Below are 21,558 nucleotides of genomic sequence, written 5' to 3' on the forward strand. Positions count from 1 at the left end.
CTGAAGAATGATGGGGTAAGAGGGTAGGGAGATACAATGGGTGGGTAGGAGGGTGGGGAAGAAGTGTATGGCACACCACGATCTAAGGGTAGGACCCAGCTGTCCATGGTTATTGAGTCCTATAAACCATAAAAAGAGTCACCTGGTCCCCAAGCAAGGGAAGACCGGGATGAAGAGGTCACCACTAGATTACTGCTTTGGAAACAGAAGTCAAAACAGGTGCCTGCCAAATGCCAGGGGAGGGCAGACTGACTGCCTGAACCTATAATCAGAGGATCTCCACTTCTGGGATCTATGACTCTTTCTTGGGTAATCCCACTGCCTCACAGGGAAGGAGGACTGCCCAAAGAAAGCATCTTGATTGGCATTGCTGTTGCTGCTGACTGTTATAGTGGCAGCTCTGTATTGTAAACTCCCAAGAAGCGCAAAATGGCCCAGAAATCGTTAACAGACTGCAGGGTACCATTGGCCTTGCCCAAGAACAAAACCGTCACTGAAAGAGATGTCCTCGATATTCTGCCATACATTGGATGCAATGCTCGAGTTCTGCAGCCAGGAGGCCCTCTCCTGGTTACTGCTGAAGCCACAATTGTGGTCAAGGCATCTGCCATGTCCAGAGCTAACTGCAGCAAAATCTTGGCTACCAAATAGCCTTCTGAAACAAACACTTTAAACTCCTTTTTGGAGGCTTCTGGCAACTTGTCCGCAAAGTTAGACATGGCCACAAGGTCTGCTAAACTGGAGTTAAAATTGAGAACATATAAGCAATCTAAGGGTAACAAAGACTACAGTGTTGCTGTTATTACCCAAAAAACAAATGTTACAACCCCAGGAAAATCAAAGTTAAATTTAAAAATAGTGCAAACATGTTAAATTCTGGAAATGATTTGTTCAGACAAACAAAATGCTTGTGGACTCAAACCAGATTAAAGTGATTTTAAAGACATAGTTTTTTTGTTTGTTTTCCACGGTGTCATGGCAAAAAATGACCAATAATCTTTAAAAAAAATCAGCAAATGTTGCTAACACATGAGATTCTAAGAGTTTTAACTACACAGGAAGTTTGAAGCATCTGTAGTATTCTGTTAGTAAGAGATTTTGGACAAAACACGGTGCAACACTGCTAACCTTCTTAAAGGACTCATATTTAAATTACTTCACTTGTATGCTAATTACCAAATTGTTTTTAAGATCCCAGATAATTAATTCTGTATTCAAAGAGTGAGTGTTGTAATTTTGGGGAGGATAAAGAGGTTGAATCCCTGTTTTAACTACAAAAATCAGCTCAGGCTTAACTATAAAATCATAACTAGTATTTCCATAATTATCAGAACCCTTGTATATCACACAGTATATCAAATTCTGTTGTTTGAACTCTAGGCCCAAAGTTGAGAATATGGAACACCTTGAATATTCTACCGTCTACAGAGTAAATCCTGTCACATAAGGAAAAGAAGGGGACTGAAGAGGTGAATCTTAAAAGTGTTCTGTTTTAATTGTATAAACAAATCATTGAGTATTTGATAACCAGTGTACTTGGCATTATTCAGACTTAATACAGGTGAATGCTGTTTAACCAAACCTGTCTAATCCAAACCTGCATGATCTAAAATGTCTGCATCTTTCACGGCTGTTTCACTAATGCTAGACAGCCTAATTTCAGCACCTTTTAATCTCTTAAAATATCTATTTTCATTGATCACAGTAGCTGACTTTATGCCAGTGAATTCTGATTGAGAATGAATTTGACTCACATTTTGATTCAATAGAGTTTAAATTACAATTAATTTTATTCATGCGGTATTTTAAGGTATTAAATTCTAACTTCTCTGTTTGCATAAAGTATAGATATATGCATTTATTAAGTTAGGCACTATATATTACAATACATGGAATTTATTGGCACCTGTTACAGTCTGTCATTAGCACACTCAGTCACCTGTATATAAAACCCTGATTATCCAAATGCTTTGGATGCCCCTCAAGGTCTTCAGAAAAAACACTATGTGAAACTTGCATTCAAAACTGTGAGGAAACTTTTAGCATTTTTATTTAATTTCATATTCATGTCAAATGCACAGTAGCAGTACTAAGTCTTTTGTTTATTTCTGTACAGGGCTAATTCCTTTTCTTAGCACAAAAACATTAAGGGAATTCAAACGGATCTTAAGTCTATGTGGATGGCTAGTGGCACCTGCATTGCCTCTATTGAGAGAGAAATCTAAAGCACACACACTGACTTAAAAGAAAAAATGTCTTTATTGGTTTGAGGCAATTACAGATAATGAAATGGATGGGAACGGATCATTTCAATGTCTCTGAATATTTTAGCTCAAAACAAGACCCTGAACACCCTTTACTCCGGCAATATGCCCACTGGAGTGCTGAGCTGGCACAAGAAGAGGAAAGCAAGGACTGTGTAAATTATTGTAAACAGTATTTACGTAAGTAAGAGTGATTGGGTGCTCAGTGTTTGTGATGGAGTGATTGTCCTAGCTTTAAAAATAACCAAAGGCCTGACCCTTGAGTTCAATGGAAATTTAGGCTGAGTTGGGATTGCAGAAGACAGCTAGCCCTCAGTAGTGTCCATATGCAGATAACTGCAACATCCCTGAAATTCAAACAAAATAGAAGCTTCAGCTTTTACTTTTTTTCCCAAGCAAGAAGCTTCAGATGTCCCGCTGCCACAGCAGCAGCACTGCAATATCCCCTGAGCACTCAGTTCTGTAGGATGCCTTGACAAAGTCAAAATAAATATATCCACCACAAATATATATGGGTCTGTTCTTCTCATAATTACTGTGGTAGCACCTAGAGACCTCAAGCAATTTGGGACCCCTTGTACTAAGTGCTGTACAAACATCCTGGAAAAGGCCTTCTCTGCCCCAGACAGCTTACATGCGAAAGGACAAGACCTAAGAAGTGGAAAAGACAAATTATTTCTCTTATTGTTCTTACACATATTTTATGAGAGAATTGGAATGTTCCTCCTTTGTAGGTAGTGCCATGTGGGGTGATAGACATGATTGTTGGGGATTGTGGGCTATATATGAGGGGAGAAATACCACACTGCTTTTTTACAGAGGACATTGGTGATAGCTGAAAGTGAGTAGGCAAAAATGACATGTAAAAAGTGTCTCAGAGCCAGTTCACCTCAGTAGGCAAAGATACCTTTTGATCTGACATATAACAAAGTAAACAAAGCCTATTCTGCCCATCCTGAGGAGCTTCCACATCATTTGGCTAAGATCAGGATCACATTCAAACTTGATACATGTCCACTGAGGGACCAGACTATTTTCTGCTTTTACATGAAAATAGACTCAATTACCTAGCAGATTTTTTCCATCTTTACTATGATCTTCAACAGAGCATGGAACTAGGAAGTTAAGGGAGAAGTCTCCAGAATTTCTTGCAGTCCTCATGCCACCTACATCACGCTTTACAACACACTTGGAACACTCCATCAGGTATTCACTTCCATCCCCAAGTGATAGCACAAAACAATGTGTACCCACAACTTCATCCAACGCACACTCAAGCGTCAGACCATAACAGCAACATCTGTAATGGTAAAGTAGAATAACATTTTACATGGGTGTCATCAGCCATGCCCAGTATTTAATACAAGAGAATATATGGTCAGAGTTCAAGTTGTGTGTCAGAGAGAAAATCCCACACCTTCCTGTCAGCAACAAAGAGGTATACCAAAATCCTAACATACCTGTAGGCAAGTCAAATCTCTGAATCCAGATAGGGACTATGTGTGAAGGCTGGAGTTTCAGCCAATGATAATCAAGATATGAAAGGCCAGGAATACATATTTTATATTGAATTTTATTTATCCTTTTCAAATATGCATTTATTTCAAAATTTCCTTCAAACCTAAATTTGCTGCTGTTAGTTCTCCCTCATCTGGGCACTGATTGACTTTCTATTAGGAAACAGCTGACAAGATAAAAATATACACAAACTTGTTAACAAGAACTATAATTAACTACATAACAGAAAATAATGGTGGAGTGTCATGTGGTCAGGCAAGAAAATGTAGCCAATAAAGCTTTACCATTAATATTTACAGTTGGAAGCACTAGATGGCTGCAATCTAAGTGCTGCACCAACAAACGATAGCTGTTGACTTGATATCTTGTAGGCTGACAGTGTGAAATATTCAAATAGCTACTTTCTTAATCATCACTTGGCAGCATCATGTAATGCTAGGTAATACCACATGGATGGGGAAAAACGTTCACTGAATATTGTTTGCATTATTATCCTTTTTTGATTAGCAGATTTGCACTGAGTTGAAGTACTCATGGAGTGCTGACCAGTTATAACAAAACTGGGAATCGTGACTCTGTGTTTCCATTCCAGACTGCCACTGACTTACTATGTTACAAGGACAAATCACTTACCTTCATCTTCCCATCAGAGTTGTGAGGCTTAATAATTATAAAGAACTGAGAAACTCGGACAAAATACAGTCTGTTACTGCAAACTATTAATAATCATTATTACAGAAGTCAGGATATTATACAATGGAGATATGTATAACAGGTACACTCTGGTCCTAGGGCAAGTAGTACAATGCACCAGCTTTGGGTCAGATTGTGACTAGCAATTGGGTAAATGCTCAGAGAAAAAAAGGCTCAATACGTCTCCCCCACTTTGTGAGATCTATACAAGGACCAGTCATACATTCTAGCCCAGAGAGTATGGGGAGAACTAGGACCAGGGCCTCACCTCCCTCTGCAGAAGCCCATGGAAAGGGATGGCAACTCTAGGGGTAGCACTACCACCAACATGGACCAGTGCCAAAATAGTGTATTTTGGCCCTTTGTGTATGTGACGATGTTGCCCTGCAGTGACTATTCTAGTGTTGAACTCCAGGGATCTAATTTCAGAGACAATAAAGGACCTACAACTAATGCATTTAATTTAAGGGACATCTCCTTTAGCTCAAGTACTGGAAACTTTGGAGTTTCTAGTCTTAGGACCCGGGAAGGTTAGAGATTTATCTCATAATTGCATTGTTGTACACAGTACAGCCATTTGTTATACTGAGGGAGGGGGGCGAATACATTACCACATAAAAATGTGTTGTGATAATGGGGAAGCCCTCAAGTACCTCAACACTCTTTAGTGTGAAGTGGTGGACAGTGTGTACCTGTCATATCAGTAATGATTATAATGAGACGGGGGTGGGGGGATACAGAAACACTCCCTACTCGTATCTATCTGTGACCACCAATGGAGGCCTCGCTAGAAGCTAAGTCTAAACCTTTTGCTTCACATATGTGTCTTGTCACTCTTCTCAGCCCTACATTGTTGTGGGGAGAGGTGGGCAGGGGCATCTCGTTAGAAGTGAGCAAATAGCAAATACAATGTACAATAGCCACACGGAATATTTACACTTACCTCAAATGGCAAAGAGATGTTCATTTTGTCTGAGACTTTCAAAGGGACATATGAGAGTTAGGTGCCCAACTCACACTGAAAATCACAGGAGTTGGGTGCCTCTCTTGGGCCCTTTTGAAAATTCCAATCATAAGGCCTATCATGCCCATATGTGAGTAGGCGAGCCCTTGGCCAAGAGATGATGAGCACCTTCATCTCCTACTGGCTTCAGTGGAAGATTAGAATGCCCATTGCTTCTCAGGAGATGCTCAGCATGTCATGGGATTGGGCCACAATTTGTGCTCACTGTGACAATATGCACCTATGCTGACTGCATACAGAAATTAGTCACAGCGAGGTCATACATTTCCCATAGCGTTCTTCTATTTTTATTGACCAACGGCATTTGTTCCTCTGTCAGAACTCACTAGTAACAAATACTGTGTCCGCACATCTTTTGGAGCACAGCATGCAGGGCCCACAGCATGCCTTGGAAGTGTAGTGCTGTCTGCAGGACCTGGATTGGACAGATCTTTCATTGGAATTGGTCAAAACAAATATTCTTCATTCACAAGGTAAATTATTTCTACAGAGAGACTAGTGACTAGGGGCCAGATGATAAATGATGCCCTTCGTTAAACTTGTGCATTCCATTAAAGTCAAATGAAATCAGCTAGGATCACACACAGGGGCCAGGATTTGACTGTATGTGTTGAAAAGAATGCAAGTTGATATGCAGTGGCAAGGCTAATGCACTAAGCATTGCGTGCCTGTTTCCAGGGGATAAGAATCAAGCACTTGATGTTCATTCTAGATGAGAAAAAATGTGTGAATTAGTTTGGCCTTGGCTACACTGGCACTTTACAGCGCTGCAAATTTCTCACTCAAGGGTGTGAAAAAAACACCCCCTTGAGCGCTGCAAGATACAATGCTGTAAAGCGCCAGTGTAAACAGTGCCGCAGCGCTGGGAGCTCGGCTCCCAGTGCTGCAAGCTAATCCCCATGAGGAGGTGGAGTATGTGCAGCGCTGGAAGAGCTCTCTCCCAGCGCTGGCGCTGCGACAACACTCACACTTCAAAGCGCTCCTGTGGCAGCGCTTTGAAGTCTCAAGTGTAACCAAGCCCTAAAGGTTCAAAAAATAAAAGGTTTAAATAGTTCAGTATGCTCCCTGCCATGCAGATTGGTAATCCAGATGCATGTCATCCACCTCTTCTAAGCCCCTGCCCAGCTCATCTATGTCCAAATCTTGCCACTTCTTTCAACATAACGTTTCATCCAGGCCCTAATTATCCCCCATTTTGAATGTTACAACCTCTTCCTCTGCTCTGTCCTCTCTCCGTCAATGCCCACATCACCCCCTCAAAGCCATACAAAAGGCTGTTCAGAGATTACCCATCTTGCCCATTGCTCTAACCATGTCACCCTCTGCAATAAATCCCTCCATTTCTTCCCTGTTCTGCAGCACCAAATCCTCCTCACCATCAGTTCTTGTGTATTTCTGCCCCTCCCTACTTACCTGCTCTTAGCTTTCAACACCTTGCCCTGCTCTCCACTCCTCCCATCATCACCAATGCCAGCTTTGGCTCCCCATTCATCCACAACCCACTTCCACATAGCCCATATGCATGGTACACCCTCCCTAAACAGACCTGTAAAGCCTCTGCCCTCAGATCCTTCAAATTCTTCCTCAAGACCCATTTTCTGCCATGGTACCTACAAGAAATTAACCAGCTAAATATAGCTGGATAGGGGGCAGTAGGAGATAGTTACTGTTTTAAATAATCTTTTGACTGGATATTTTATCCACCCTTTAAAATTGCTTGTCTTCTGAGGCTTCGATCCTGTGGTGGGATCTGTCCATGTGGATGTTTTACCTTTCAGGTATCGAGCCTTAGGTTGTAAGATTATTTTCCTATATATGAGGCCAGCACCTAACATACTGTGCCATGGTGCTACCATAAACCAGGAAATAATTATATGTAATAACTAGAAGCTTTACCGAAACTGGAGGGAATATCAATCCACAGAGACTAACACATTTACTAAAACACTGTGTCTTATTGTTTGCCTGATCTGAGATTTAGCAACTGTGGGCCAAATTTGCCCTGAGCCTAATTTCATTTAGTTCAGGGGGTTTACATTGTCCGAGACCAATACAGGTTTGAGCAAGTTTTTGGTCGTGTGAGGAAAATCAAAACGTGACAGACTGAAAGTTCAAAACCACGTGGCCATTTATTGATGGGGGATAAGTTGCAACTTGGGCTGGGGAGGAGCACTTTTACCAACTAACAATACTATTAGAACGAGAATATTTACACAACTTGAAACAATCTATTTACAACCAACAACAGGAAACCAAATGATCTGTGATTAACTGCTCACCAGAAATTAGAGCAGATACACCAAACTGAGTAAACTATGTACATTAACCAAATATTGTAAAGTACAACAGTTAACCACAATAGCAATCAATACAACAATTTAACTTTCATATACTATATACATAACTTGGTACCAAGTAAAAGAGGGGGAAAAGGAAGAAGATAAGCAGACAGAGTTATTACAGCAATTAGAATGCATATACCACACTCCAGGCACAGCTGACCAGCAGTACAGACACCAAGGACATGACGAATTGGCGGGAAATAATCCGTAACGACATGACCCTAGCTAAATCCACAGGAGATCCTTCTGGCTGAAAGGGTGATCAGGCCTTCCAGCTAACATGCGGATATTCCTGCAGACCTTGGTGTGAGACATGGTTTTATTCGAAGGCTCTTACTCGTGTCAGCATCTGATTGGTCCCTAGCTCCTTCGCCTTCCAGGTTCCGAGCTGGAGCCCTCCATGTAAACAGGATCTGCACACAGCACACTACCATTATGCACACGGCACGCTGGTATTTTTGCACACAGCACTAGCCTGATCCCTAGGTGACCAGGCAAAAAGAGCAGGAAAATGCACACGGCACTATAATGTAGCACACTACACTACTGTGTTGCACACGGTACCAATGTGACCTTTTGACCGACAATTGGCCAAACAGACACGTGTTTGAGCATAGGCTTTAGGGCTGCAACAACATGAGGGGTGCATTTGCCCTCTCGTGTTTTTAAATTGCAGCAGATGGTTAAGTTTTACACCAGAGGCTGTCAGTAGAATTTTAAAAGGCATCTGATAACAACACACTGAAGCTGTACATTCAATCTGTGCAGAACCAGCAGAATGGTCCTGAACAGAACTTGAGCACATTTGTAAAATTAGCATTGGCAGTCGTTGCAAAACGGTATCAGTTTGTGTGCTAAAAGCCCACTCCTTAATAATGGCTTTTCTCCTGAAGCAGCCAATTGAAGCATTCTGCTCCAGAGATGGAGAAGTGGTGGTGAAGGAGAAAAGGCATTTCAGACTCAATCCTGCGAGGTACAGACCAAAGCATTTAACCATGTGCTTAAGGGACTATGCACATGCTTGAAATTAAGCACATACATGATGGGAACCAGAATGTTGAGCACTCAATGTAGGTAACACACGGGAATCCCTCTAGAAAAGAACACTCTTATTAGGTTGCCTCCTGTCTAAAAAGACCACCCCAAATAATCTCCAAATATACCAAATGCAATGCTGCCTCATCAGACCACTTCCATTAACCAACCAATATAGTAGAATGAATACAACACAATATTAATATATTAATAGACATATTAATACTAGATATTAATATAGCAAGCAGCTGCACAAAATATACTTTAGATCTATTTATCCTTTGTTACGTTCTTTATAAATCATTTGTTAGAGTCAGCTACTGAGTTCAGCAAATCTGGATTTCCAAGAGCTAATAATGTAAATAAAAGTTTAACTGACTATTGCTGCAACCAAATACTGGAATTTTGGCGAGAGTGGCTTGTTTTGGTTTACACATTGCACGATTTTTAAGAGCTCTAGGAACACTAATGATGGACCTGATCCTGCAGTTTGAATCATGTGAGCAAAATCCCATAAGTCCTAACTATGAAGATCAGATGGCAGGATTGAGGCCAACATTTGTAATTCCCATGTTTTAGCTGATGACATCTGCCTCAGTGTTAATATGAGACTCTTATAGGGCTCAGTCCTCAACTCCCCTTGAAATCAGTAGGTGAAACTTGGTCTCACTGCAGTAAAAATGAGCTTTGCCATTGACTTCAGTAGGGCCAGAATTTCTTCCAGTGAGAATGAATGTTCTCAGTACCTTCCAAGACTCATTCTTCACCTTGCTAGGCTAGATTACAATAGACAGCTAACTCCACAGATTTCAATCATCTGCATGTGCGCTCGCTTTCTAATGGGAGATCACAGATGAGATGTTTCTTGCTTGAAAAAACAGACTATTTGATTGTAAATTAGAAAAATACAATCCAGGTTAGCGATTGATCACAATAGCTACAACCAGCTGTCCCCCAATATTTACTTGCAAAATTGCCAGCACAAATGGCTGTTAGACAACTAAGTTTTGACAGTTCCAAGAAAGGAATTTACTCAGATCATGCAGTGCATTTAAGCCATTCAGCCTATGTTCTGTACTTCAGTGGAGAGTTGACAGTGATGATTATGATTAGTCACTTCTGAGACTCTTTTAGAAAAAGGTTCAGAGAATAACATTCAGCGAGACGACATTGCAGGTATTAATAAACCATAAAATAGATAAAATAAAAGTAAGGTTTAAATGATATGTTGAAGGAATTAGACTAATGGTTGTTGCATGGGTGAGTTAAAGAAAGCCCTTGTCACCTCCAAAAGTCTGGGCAAAATACAGCTCAAGTAGACGTGAATCTGTTAAATTCAACTGAGTCCATAGTGTCTATTTTTTTTAGATAGAGAAACCAACATACGGGTCTGCACAGCTCCCAGACTTTGCTGATTGATGTTTAATATTGGAACAGCAGCTGTTTTTTCTAGGTGATTCTAGCCAGAGCAATCAGTGTTCATCTGTGAATGAAAAGAACTCACAGCATTTTAAACTGAAAAAGGAAAATTCATTTAGCCCTGCATGTGTTGCTAATTTAATGCCATTTTAAGGTATTGGGACAAAGTCAAGATATTAATTTATTGCTACTTTACTGTTGTTATAAATAAAGTGGGGCCCATATGCCCCAAGCCAGAGGTTATCAGTGCATCACATTAGTGATTTCTTACTGAACTACTGGGGTTCCTGTTGGAAATGAACCTTCGAATAATTTTCTGATAAGAAGTTAGCAAATCCTTAGTGAAATAAGATCAGTGTATCTATGATTTTTTAATCAATTTATGGCTTTTCTTTGACTGGTCAAATTATCATTATATGCCCTCACCCCCTTTAAAGTAATTCTGACATAGATTAGAGCTACTCAAGCCAATAGTTGCTAATTACTTAAGCAAATGTTTTTGGTTTCTAGGCAGTAAACATGAAGACATGAACCAGATTTGCTTCAACAGGAATTAAGCGATAAGCTGACCAATAGTGTCAGGACTCATGGTTACTCACCCAGGAAAACAGGACACCTCTGGGCTAACTGTTCAGGAAAGTGTAATTGTTCCTTAGATGCAGGAGATCTGGGCTGATTAGACTTCACAGTTCAGTACTTTTTAGGGAAGTATTATAAGTATTATTTGTTATCTGTTACTCAGGTGACCAGACAGCAAATGTGAAAAATCGGGACGGGGGTGGGGGGTAATAGGAGCCTATATAAGAAAAAGACCCAAAAATCAGGACTGTCCCTATAAAATTGGGACATCTGGTCCCCCTGTCTGTTACTCAGATCAAGGAATGCTGGTGGTGCACATCGGCAGCTGCACACTTCTAAGTAAGTGATGCAAATGGCAGTGGAGGGAATGTTCCAGAGGCTGTACAATTTCCCATATTTTAAAGCTGCCAGTGATGTTTCTGTCTTGCTAAACTGCCCAATTATGGCTGTTCCTATGTGGGTGCTGGAGTAAAAGGGGACTGCTTCCTGTGCTAGAGGCAGCCAGAATCCAGCCATTTGTGCTTTCTGAGTGCAACCTGCCACTCGTGCTTCTGGGCACATTACAGGCCCCAACAAAGACATTTATTCTCAGGCCATGTCACTAGTTGCCCTATACAACAGCAAACATCAAGATGGCAGCACCAGGGGAGCACATGTGGCTCGTTTTGCACAGATACAGCAAGAGCCATTTTGCCTGTTTCTCCCCCTTCACCCCACCCCCCGCATACCTGGAGACACAGGGCCTAGTTCTCTGATCACTCATATTTGCATAAATCAGGATTAATTCAGTGAAGCCACTAGAGCCACAGTAGTATAAAATAATGTGAAAAGAGAATGAGGCCCATAATGCCTCCTGGCACATCTCCTCAGGCACTAGCCGCTACACCCCACTGCTCCAGCACTCCACTGACTCCCAGAGCCAGAATTCAGCCAGACAGTTTTCAAATGTTTTCCAGTGAAAACATGTTCTCATGGGGCAACCCCACCTATTCCACACTATTAATTTTCAGAAGGGAGAAATTCCTTTCCTACAAATTTTCTTCAAAGAGTGAGAAGCGATTACAAAAGAATGATGTGTGTTACGTGGCTTTGGCTTTGCTTCCAGCAGTTTGCCCACACGCTACACAATGGGAGCTGGGAACTAAATATGTACATCTAGAGTGCACTAACAAAATCACCTTCCTGGTAATCTTAGTAGGCCTTTAAAAGTTAAAGGACTTGATTCTCACCTTTCACCCTAGAGGAGGATGCATGTCAGAGCTGTCCTGCGGACAGTGCATACATAAGCCTTGGGAATCTGGGGAATGTAAGTGATTATTGGATAGTGAGTGTAAGGTTGCTGTTTAGCTTTGCGTGCTGAGTCAGGGGAGCTGAAGGCACTCATCACCATGCCAGTGCAAGCCCTTAAGTTTCAACTACTGTCTCCTGCTGCTGTGTATGTGATTTCCGCAGTCTGCTAAGTGCAAACTGCCGTAGAAGGTTTGTGTGCATGTGACCCCGCAGAACTCACTCAGCTGCCATTTAAATGACTTACTTTAGCTTTAGCATGCTCTAGAGAAAACCAGTATTTTTCCTTCACTTCAACATCCTACGAATCCTCAAAACAGCACCCAGGAAAACAGGATACCTCTGGGCTAACTGCTCAGGAAAGCATAACTGTTCCTTAGATGTAGGAGATCTGGGCTGATTAGACTTCACAGTTCCATACTTCTTAGGGAAGTATTGTAAATATTATTGGTTAATGTTTTCCCAATACTGAATGGAACTGACATAATTCTGCAAACACAGCATCCGTTAGTGTCCTATTTCATCCACAGTCAGGAATCTACAATAGCCATTCACAAACCCAATTAAAGAATTACCAATGGATTCTAGTAATTTATGTTAAAAATCTCCAGCCCAGCTTAGTGAGTGATATAACATAAACATAGAGTTTCTTTTTGCTTAAGTTCAGTAGCTAATTAAGAGCAATTTTCAGCAAGAACTAATTGAGTAACATTGACTTTTATTATTTTCTTGCTTAAACAGGTATAAAAATACCATCCTGCACAAGTTTTTCTTTGACTCACAAAGCAATGAGCCCTGAGTAAAAGTCTGTTGCTGATTGTTATCTGCAGTAGGATGAAGTGCAAAATTTAGTAACAGGTGTAATGAACCAATAATAAGGCTAGAATTCAGAGGAGCCCTAAGGGAATTAGGCACCCAACTCCCACTGAGCATTTAATGGGATAACTCCCATAGGCCCCTTGGAAAACCTCGGCCAAACATAGCTTTTGTTTGTTGGTTTTTTGGCAAGACCGAGGTGAACATGAAGATAAGGCTGTGACTCCCAAATGCTGGATACTTATAGGCAGGCCCTGATCCTGAAAGCCACTCCATATTGATGGACTCCTATGACTGTATGGTGCCCCTGTGAAGTCATGGTGTTTCATGCAAGTACAAAGGCTGCCGACATGGAACAGTTTGCAGGATCCAGGCTTTATATAGGCAAAGTATTTAAGAAATTACATCACCCATTCAGGCACATGCTGTGCCCATCACCATGGTGTTGGAATACCTCAGAGCCATTCCTCCATCTATAGTGGTCACCATTAAGCAGCAAGCATTTGCCAATAATTATTCATATTGGGAGTGGACATCACAGTTCATGCCTATAACTTGGTCACGATATTACCTAACATTAGTCATTTAGTATTACATCTGTTCCCTACTTACAGTTAATTATTTGTAAACAGCACTGTACTTGGATTAGAAAACAACTGTGTGGTTGTTAGCAAATACTGAATTTTGAAAGGCAGCCACTGAGTATAACATTAGCTTTTAGGTCATTCTGATAACCAGCTGTCTTGAAGAATAATTTTACAACATGCTCCTATTTAGGAAGTTTCCAGGTGTTCTGTAGCAATTTGTTTGTGCTGAGACATAATAAAATATACCACACATCCTTCCTTGCTTCTCAGGATATTTTTTCTCTTGCTTTTAGTGCTCTAGGGAAAACTGCTTGTGTTGGATCCCATTATAGCCCTATGACAAACCGATTAAGCATATTGTATACTGAAAGCAAGTGGCCATGACCTAATGCTCAGATCAAAGATGGAGCTCTTAAAACAGCTATCATGGGAAAGTTGGCATAGTATAATAGCAAAATGTGATGCTAAATTGAAAAGTGATGTACCGCTGTGATGATCTGTGCAGAGACATTACCCATATATTACTCAGTGCCTCAGTACTGCAAGAGTCTTAGAATAGTGGATGACCTTACATGTATCACAGGCCAGTGAACACCTTATTCCTGTTGGTAAGCAGTTACTCACATGAGGAATCGCATTACAGTCCATGAGACTAGTTATGTGGGCAACTGCTCACTAATGCAAGTGAGGGGTTCACAGTCTGGCTCCCTACAAAGTGCAAGGCAATAGCCAGGGAAAATAACAGGATGAGTTTAGACAGAGGTGTGACTTCAATTCTTCATTTCCTGCTTTTAAATCCAGCCCCTACCATTATTCAAACATGTTTTTATTGTGGGTTTGTTACTTGACACCACCCCCACTTCAAAAGCAGGACAGTTATGTTCCTAAAGATTCTGCTCAGGGCTTCATCTTTCCTGGGACCATGGAAGATTTTTTTTTTATGTTTCCAAGTGTTGTTATCAATACCAAATATTGTGACAAGCCAATCCTGATGCTCACATTCAAGATTTCGGATTCTTTTTTCAGATAAAACAATTTCTTTTATGTTTTCCAAATTAAATTAACTGTTCAGCAATCAGTTAGTGAAGAAACAGTTGATCCTGATGGGACCAGACTACAGAACCTTCTGGCAACTCTACATCAGTTCACTGCTGATGCTAATTGGGCTACCCACACTGTAAACCTGAGCTTTGCTATGAGAGCTGACAGATCAGGAGGATAGTCCATGACCCACAGTTTTTAATAGCTCAGTGGGGCCTAGCTGAGTGGATTGAGGAAGGATGAATTTTTTTAATATTGGAAAATCAGCAGTGAACACTGAACAGAGAAGTAAAGTTGGTCAATATGTCCCTTTATGATAAAAAATGGCTCTATAGATCTTACTCAACACTGTAGCCACTTGACAGATTGGATCAGGTTGAGATGTTTTGACAGGTTTCAATTCTAGGAACATCTGCAGCTCCACTGGCTTCCTCCAGTGTAGGTCACTGTCCAGTCAAGAATGCTCCTAAATCAAACACAAGAGGCATACAGAAGAGGCAGCGTTCCTCTCCATAATAGCATTTCTATAGTAATTTCTATTGCATTAGACTAGAATATCCAGACACAGAATGGTTATGCACAAGAATAAGAATTCAATGATAAATTAAGCAGAATGACTACTGCGAAACAACAGAAATGTATTTCTATACTGATCTCTATATAGTACGAATGCAGCTTAGATAATTCTGACATTTATTCCTATTGTATTTGTGTTTTTTCATCCTATAAATTACCATACAATTTTTTTTTGTGTGTAAACCTCATCTCCAAAAAAATACAGTGATAGGACATGAACTTAGAATCTACTATTGATTCAAATCTCTTTATAGTTGTAGTTATAATACACTATTGCTGATTGGGAAAACATCAGATAGATTCACAGAGTTTAAGATGAGACGGGACCATTAGGTTCTGTAGTCCGACTTCTTGTCTATCGCAAGCTATTAAAGGTAAGCTAGTAACCACTGCATTGAGCACAATAACTTGTACAGATTGTCCCATTTAAACCCAGGAACACAGAGTTAACCATGAGTGAGGGGAAAGGATAAACTTGTGGCACTGCCTGGGAAGCAGGAGACAGAGCAATTAACTTAATCCACCTGTGCTTTATTTCCTCAATCTGTAACATGGAGGTGATACCTCCTAGGGATTCATAAGGATAAAAATCCATTCATTGTTGTGTGATGCTCTGGTACTACAAGGGCCATATAAGCACCTAGAGACACACATAGAGAGAAGTGAATCTCCAACAGAAATAGGAAACAATACTTTTAAAATGCCAGCTGATGAGCTTATGAAATGACATTCCCAATATGACACAATAATATAGTAGACTGACATGTTGTGTCGCCTCATCTCAGGTATTCTGGTACTGTGTGATCTGTCACCTGGAGTAGGTTATTTCTATACAGGAAAATTAATTATTTTTTAAATCATAGAGGAGTCATATTTAACAATCAAGGGCAGAAGAGAGAGTAATTGCAGCTGGTCATAAAGCCCCCTAGGAGAGACCTTGAACCAAACTTGCTTTCATTATTGTAGCTGGATTTTTTTAAATCCAGAAAGAAAAGATTCTTTTAATTTTTTCCTGTGGCACTGTCATTGTATTGCAGAAGAGTCTGAACAGTGGGGTTCAAGATGTGTATATCTGGCATTTATAGAGAATTAATGCCCAGCTTAGAGTATCTCTGTTCTGAATTCAGTATTATCATCAGCACTAGGACTATCCCTGCATTCTCCATGGGAATGACTATTAAGCAGATCACTCAATGTGGGTACTAGTATTCTGTAACAAGCTGTACCTAACTCTCTGGGAAATGGGATTTGAGTTCTGACCTGCTGTTTTCTGTTTCTAAACATTTTGGATTTGAAAGTTCTGCCGCAAGCACATGTGCATCTACAACAGTTCAATTGTCACTTGTAATACAAATCAAAAGATGATGGCAAAATCTGCCTGGAAGACCAATTCCTTGCAGGGTCATTCTGTCCATAGGGACCACTTTTCCATGGCACCCACATCATTTCATTGGCTTCCATGACTGCAGAAAGACTGTTTTAAAGAAATGTTTTCATCTGCCAAAAATCCAACACTAAAAAGTGTTTCTGGAAAATTTGTTTGCCTATATATATATGGCGCGTGTTGATGTTATTACCTTTCCCATTGCTGTATGAAAACAGGGTATAAAGGAATACAATCTATATATCCATCCTGCACTGTATTGCTTCCTGAAAAGGAATTTTGGAAACATGGGCATGTCTCCATAATTAAAGACGCAACCTCTATACATAGTAGTCGATCTAGGGGGATACTACAAAATGTTTTCTGTGAATATTTATCGATCTGCATTTCCCATCAAAGGCATTTCAGTTATGTTCATGTGTGTCCTTTGTGTGTTCTCAGTATGAAACCTTCCTACACCAGCAGACATCGTTTAGGGTGCAAACAAGGATCTGCCAACCGTATTGTGTCTATTGCGCTGTTTGCTAGAATAGCTACCGTGTTGTGTTTCTACCACTTTTTTAGGATAGGTTGTTGGCCTATCAAGCGCTCAACCCTCATCCAGGATCAGTGGGCTGCTTTCCTCTGGTCTCTGCCCTCAGATCTGTCTGGCTTATGTGGCCTACCAAAATTCCCATCAGCAGAGGTCTGAGGGTCAGTGGAATACCAAAGTCTTTCCACTACCCGAAGATGCAGTCCTCAGGGAGGGTTTATGTATTTGCCTTACGCAAATATTCCAGGAAACAACTGTACTGGCAGGAATGTTCAAAGGAATGGTGTATTTTACAAAAGTATTTATGAAAAGCAAAATCTGAAATTGTAAATACAAGTTTTCGCACCAGAAACCTGATTCATTCAGTAAGGGAAACAGAAATGCCATGTGCCTATGTATCCAGTGAAAACTGTTAAAATTTAAAATAGCATAGAATTGCAATGAACAACCTATGGACAAAGAATTGTTAGTAAAAACAATTCAGCAAACAATTTCTGAATACTAACTCCATTTGTGAAAAACACAATCTGCTCACAAATAATTTGCAAACAGAAAGAAAGTTGTAAAATAAACTAGTCATTATATGCGATTCACTCAGCTCTGGGTAGGTGCTCAAAAGATAACATGCTGCAATAGATTTACTTTCCATAGGACCTAAAGCACCAAACTTTGGAAGGCTAATCTACTTTTCTACTAGCAAATATGTTCTTTAAAATATTAGATCTTACATTATATTTGAAATTATTATTCCAGAATGTTTTCCTACCATGGTAGCTCCAGTATGTGTGCCTCTATGTTGTTAACATCAATTATATTGCAATTATTTCAATCTTTTCAGTTGACAGCTGACTTGATCTCGAACATATTCACTGCCATTGGCTCAGTAACGTTGGCCTTGTTATTGATCCTCTTCTTGGCAGTTGTGATTTCCATCATAGCTGCTAACAAACGGGCAACTCAAGGGACCTACAGCCCCAGCCGGCAGGAGAAAGAGGGATCCCGTGTGGAGATGTGGAACATGGTGCAGCCACCACCGATGGAAAGACTGATATAGCAGAAAACATTTCTCTGTGCTACACACTGGCAGGCATCTGGCTGAAAGGAAATAGAGTAAATATGATGGAAATGGTGGTTAATTTTGTTTTTCATACCAAGGAATATGTGATGACTTTAGAGGCTGTTGAAAATATTTGGCATTTAATCCAATAATCTTAAGGGTCTTCAGTATTTGAGTGAACTGATGCCAGCTTCTTGGACTTCTTGAACCTGGACCAGCTTCTCAAAGGACAATTTTGTTTGCACTGGAATTTTCAGTCTTGATAATCAGCATGTAATGGCTTCTGGGTAACATGTAAGTACCTGTCTCTCAGATACGGTTTGAACCACAGCTTCTGTTTTGCTTTTCCCTTTGACAACCTAATGATCATTGTTGCAGAAGACAACACAGAGAAATAAAATAAGCCTGTACAATAAATACATCATAATTATGTCATGAGAGGTATTAGCATTAGAACTGTGTCTCGGCATATCTACTTTCATTCTTTAATCAGGGATTAAAAGGAAGGTCTGCATAAGCTCCCCATGAAGCAAAATAAACCTTTTGAATACCTTTTGAAAGTTATTGGCTTGCTTCCCTTCAATGCGCTCATTTCACCTGCTCTTTCACTACCCTCTTCTAATGCCAGTAGCCTTCTGTGACAAACATGTGCCCTTCTCTAAGCATCAAAAACAACACTCCAAACTGTTAAGATGACACAGGTTATTTAACAGACCTCTTTAAAGGCATGGAATCTAAACATCATTTCAACCCTGCATTCCCCACCACTGTCTTGTTCTGACTACATCACTACACTAATGTACACTACTAGCCCTCATGCAACCCAGGTCATAAATAGACATTAAGTACAAAACAGACAAGCTTGCTCAAAAATGTGCTGCCCAAGATTGCTGGAAAATATCAGGAAAGGAGAAGGATTGTCTTGTACCTAAAGAGCCAGACTGGGAATCATGATATATGGGTTCCCAGCTTTGCAGCAGATTTCACGTGACCTCGGGCAAGTCATTCACCTTTCTGTGCCTCGGTTTCCCTCTGTTGGGGGATGATGATATTAGCCTACCTCATTTCCTTAATATATGTCAAAACTTTTGTGGCAAGAGCTAGAGAAATGTAAAATATAATTGATGGAGCAAAGGAAAGTTTGGAAAGTTTCCTAACAATACAGACACAAAGGGGTAATTTTTCAACACGACTTAAGGATCAACCACCCAATTGCTGGGGGTAACTAGCACCTGCCAAAATGCATCCACATTGTTTTGTGCTAACAAGTTACATGTAGGTGCAGATGTTATCAGCACACATCTGGCCATCTGATTTGCATATAGAATCAGGCAGTTAAAATGTAACTAAGCTTTAAGCTCCCACAAATGCTCAGTGAATGGAGGCAAGGCCACTGAAAATTTGCCCCCCCCCAAATTACTTCTCCTGGAGTTCCAAGTGCATAGCATTTTTCATAGCCCCTCATTTGGACATGTACATGACTCAAATGGTTATGCCAGTACTAGAACTGAAATCAGCTAGATCTACTAACTAAGTCTTTTTAAATGGCCAAACCCCAATCCTCAATGGGCTACTGAGGACCAAATCTGACCAAAGCTTATATTCTTTATGGACTATCAGCTGATTACAGAGAACAATCAAAGCTTCTGTCCAGCACTAAAACACCTAGCGAAACGGGAAACCAACAGAAACCAACACAGAAGCTCCTTAGTTACAACTCCTGCAGCTCCACTGAAGTGAAATACCTTGAACTCAGTGGAATTGCACAGACTATAAAGCTAGGGTAGAATCTGGTGCACCATATATTTTGAATGAGTAGATGTCAGTTATCTTTCAAGTGGCTCCTGACTTCAATGAACCCAAATGACAGTTACTAACAGAAAGAAAGAAAAACCAAAAATATTATAGTAGATACAGTGGAGCTTTAGCTGAGCCGTTAGCAGGGTTTAATTTGTTTATTATTACATTCAGATGACTGACACTGAGGCCCTCAGCACTGGCTTACAGTTTAGCTTAGCTTAGCCATTATAGTATGAGACTAGTCCTGATGACTCAGACTAATAAGGAACACAAGGAGGTTTGGAATGTATAGAGTTATGCAAAATTTTTCAGATTAATTTTATTTCACCAAAAAAATGAAGATCTGGATCAACCAACACATGCAACACACCCACTGATCCCGAACACAATCCCATCGACCGTTTTGGCATCATCATCGCCCCAAGCTGCTCCCCACATATCTCTAGGGGCAAGAGGTGGGACCCAGCACCTATCCAGTAGTGTAGCATAGGAAGAGATAGTGAGGACTGCATCCCAGTGAAACTCCAGGGAGATTTAAACTAGGCAGCATATAATTATCCCATCTGGAATCTGGCCAGAACAAGGTTTAGTAGAACTATACATTACTGCAGTTTTTTTTTAATGTAAAATTAACTCAATTCTCTGCGTATATAATTTCATAGCATGGATGGTACATAATGTTATTATTTTCTATGTGCAGCCTTAAAATACAGTAATGGCAAACAAACAGGGACTGTGGCAAATCATGCACAAAAACTGCTCATGTTTTTGTTTTGTTCTGTGGGACTACGCGATCAGACATTTAAAAATAAAATTAACCCCAGGCCAGAACCATATTTGTTGCTCAAAAATCAAGAATTGTGCCGTTTGGAACCAAGTGATCCATAAACATTTAGTGTATACGGAATTCATATGAAAGTGTTTGTAGCTGGAATCTGGGGCTGTGTGCATCAGTCTCCTGCTGCCTACATGGCTTTGGTAATATGTTCATGTTGACAGGACACATTGTGTGGGTTAAAGGGAAAATATTTAAGACCAGGTGATCAGATGGCGTAAATCAGCAAAGTTCCATTGAAGTCCATGAAATTATGCTGATTTACATCAGTTGAGAATCGAGCTCTCCATCTCCTAATTGAAAAAATTGGGGTTTTTCTGTGGTGTTTGTGAATGTTTCTTACTCCTGTTGTTACTCACACTAAGTGTGGAATAGGAGACTAGGTCTGTCATAAACAGATAGTTAAGGGTTAATGTCTCTTTTACCTGTAAAGGGTTAACAAATAGTGAACTTGAAACACCTGACCAGAGGACCAATCAGGAGACAAGATACTTTCAAATCTCGGTGGAGGGAAGCCTTTGTTTGTGTTTTGGGGGTTTTGCTTTGTTCTCTCTGGGTCCTGAAAGGGACCAGATGTGCAACCAGGTTTCTTGCCAATCTCCCTGCTACAGTCTCTTATATATTCAGAATAGTGAGTATCAAGTAGAAAAGGCAGTTATAGTCTTTTGATTGTTTTCTGTATTTGCAAATGTGGATTTTGCTGGATGGATTTTAATTGGTATTTGTGCTGGGGGAGACTTCTTTCTAGTGTTTATAAGCTGAAAGACCC

General features: G+C 40.4%; 1 protein-coding gene across 4 annotated transcripts in view; it reads left to right on the top strand.

The window, feature by feature from the left end:
- CRB1 (crumbs cell polarity complex component 1) overlaps positions 1-21,190 on the top strand; it is a 172,149-nt gene extending 150,959 nt beyond the window's left edge. For 3 of the 4 annotated variants that reach the window (XM_030572005.1, XM_030572006.1, XM_030572007.1), the window contains one exon: positions 17,936-21,190. In XM_030572005.1, the coding sequence (XP_030427865.1) occupies positions 17,936-18,151 (216 nt within the window). In that variant the 3' untranslated portion in view covers positions 18,152-21,190. Of the gene's footprint in view, positions 1-1,380; positions 1,470-17,935 lie in introns of all 4 variants that reach the window. The other variant, XR_004001542.1, reaches the window with a different exon arrangement.
- Positions 21,191-21,558: the final 368 nt, after the last annotated feature.

The sequence above is a fragment of the Gopherus evgoodei genome, chromosome 8 (assembly GCF_007399415.2).
Source record: "Gopherus evgoodei ecotype Sinaloan lineage chromosome 8, rGopEvg1_v1.p, whole genome shotgun sequence".
NCBI lineage: Eukaryota > Metazoa > Chordata > Testudines > Testudinidae > Gopherus > Gopherus evgoodei.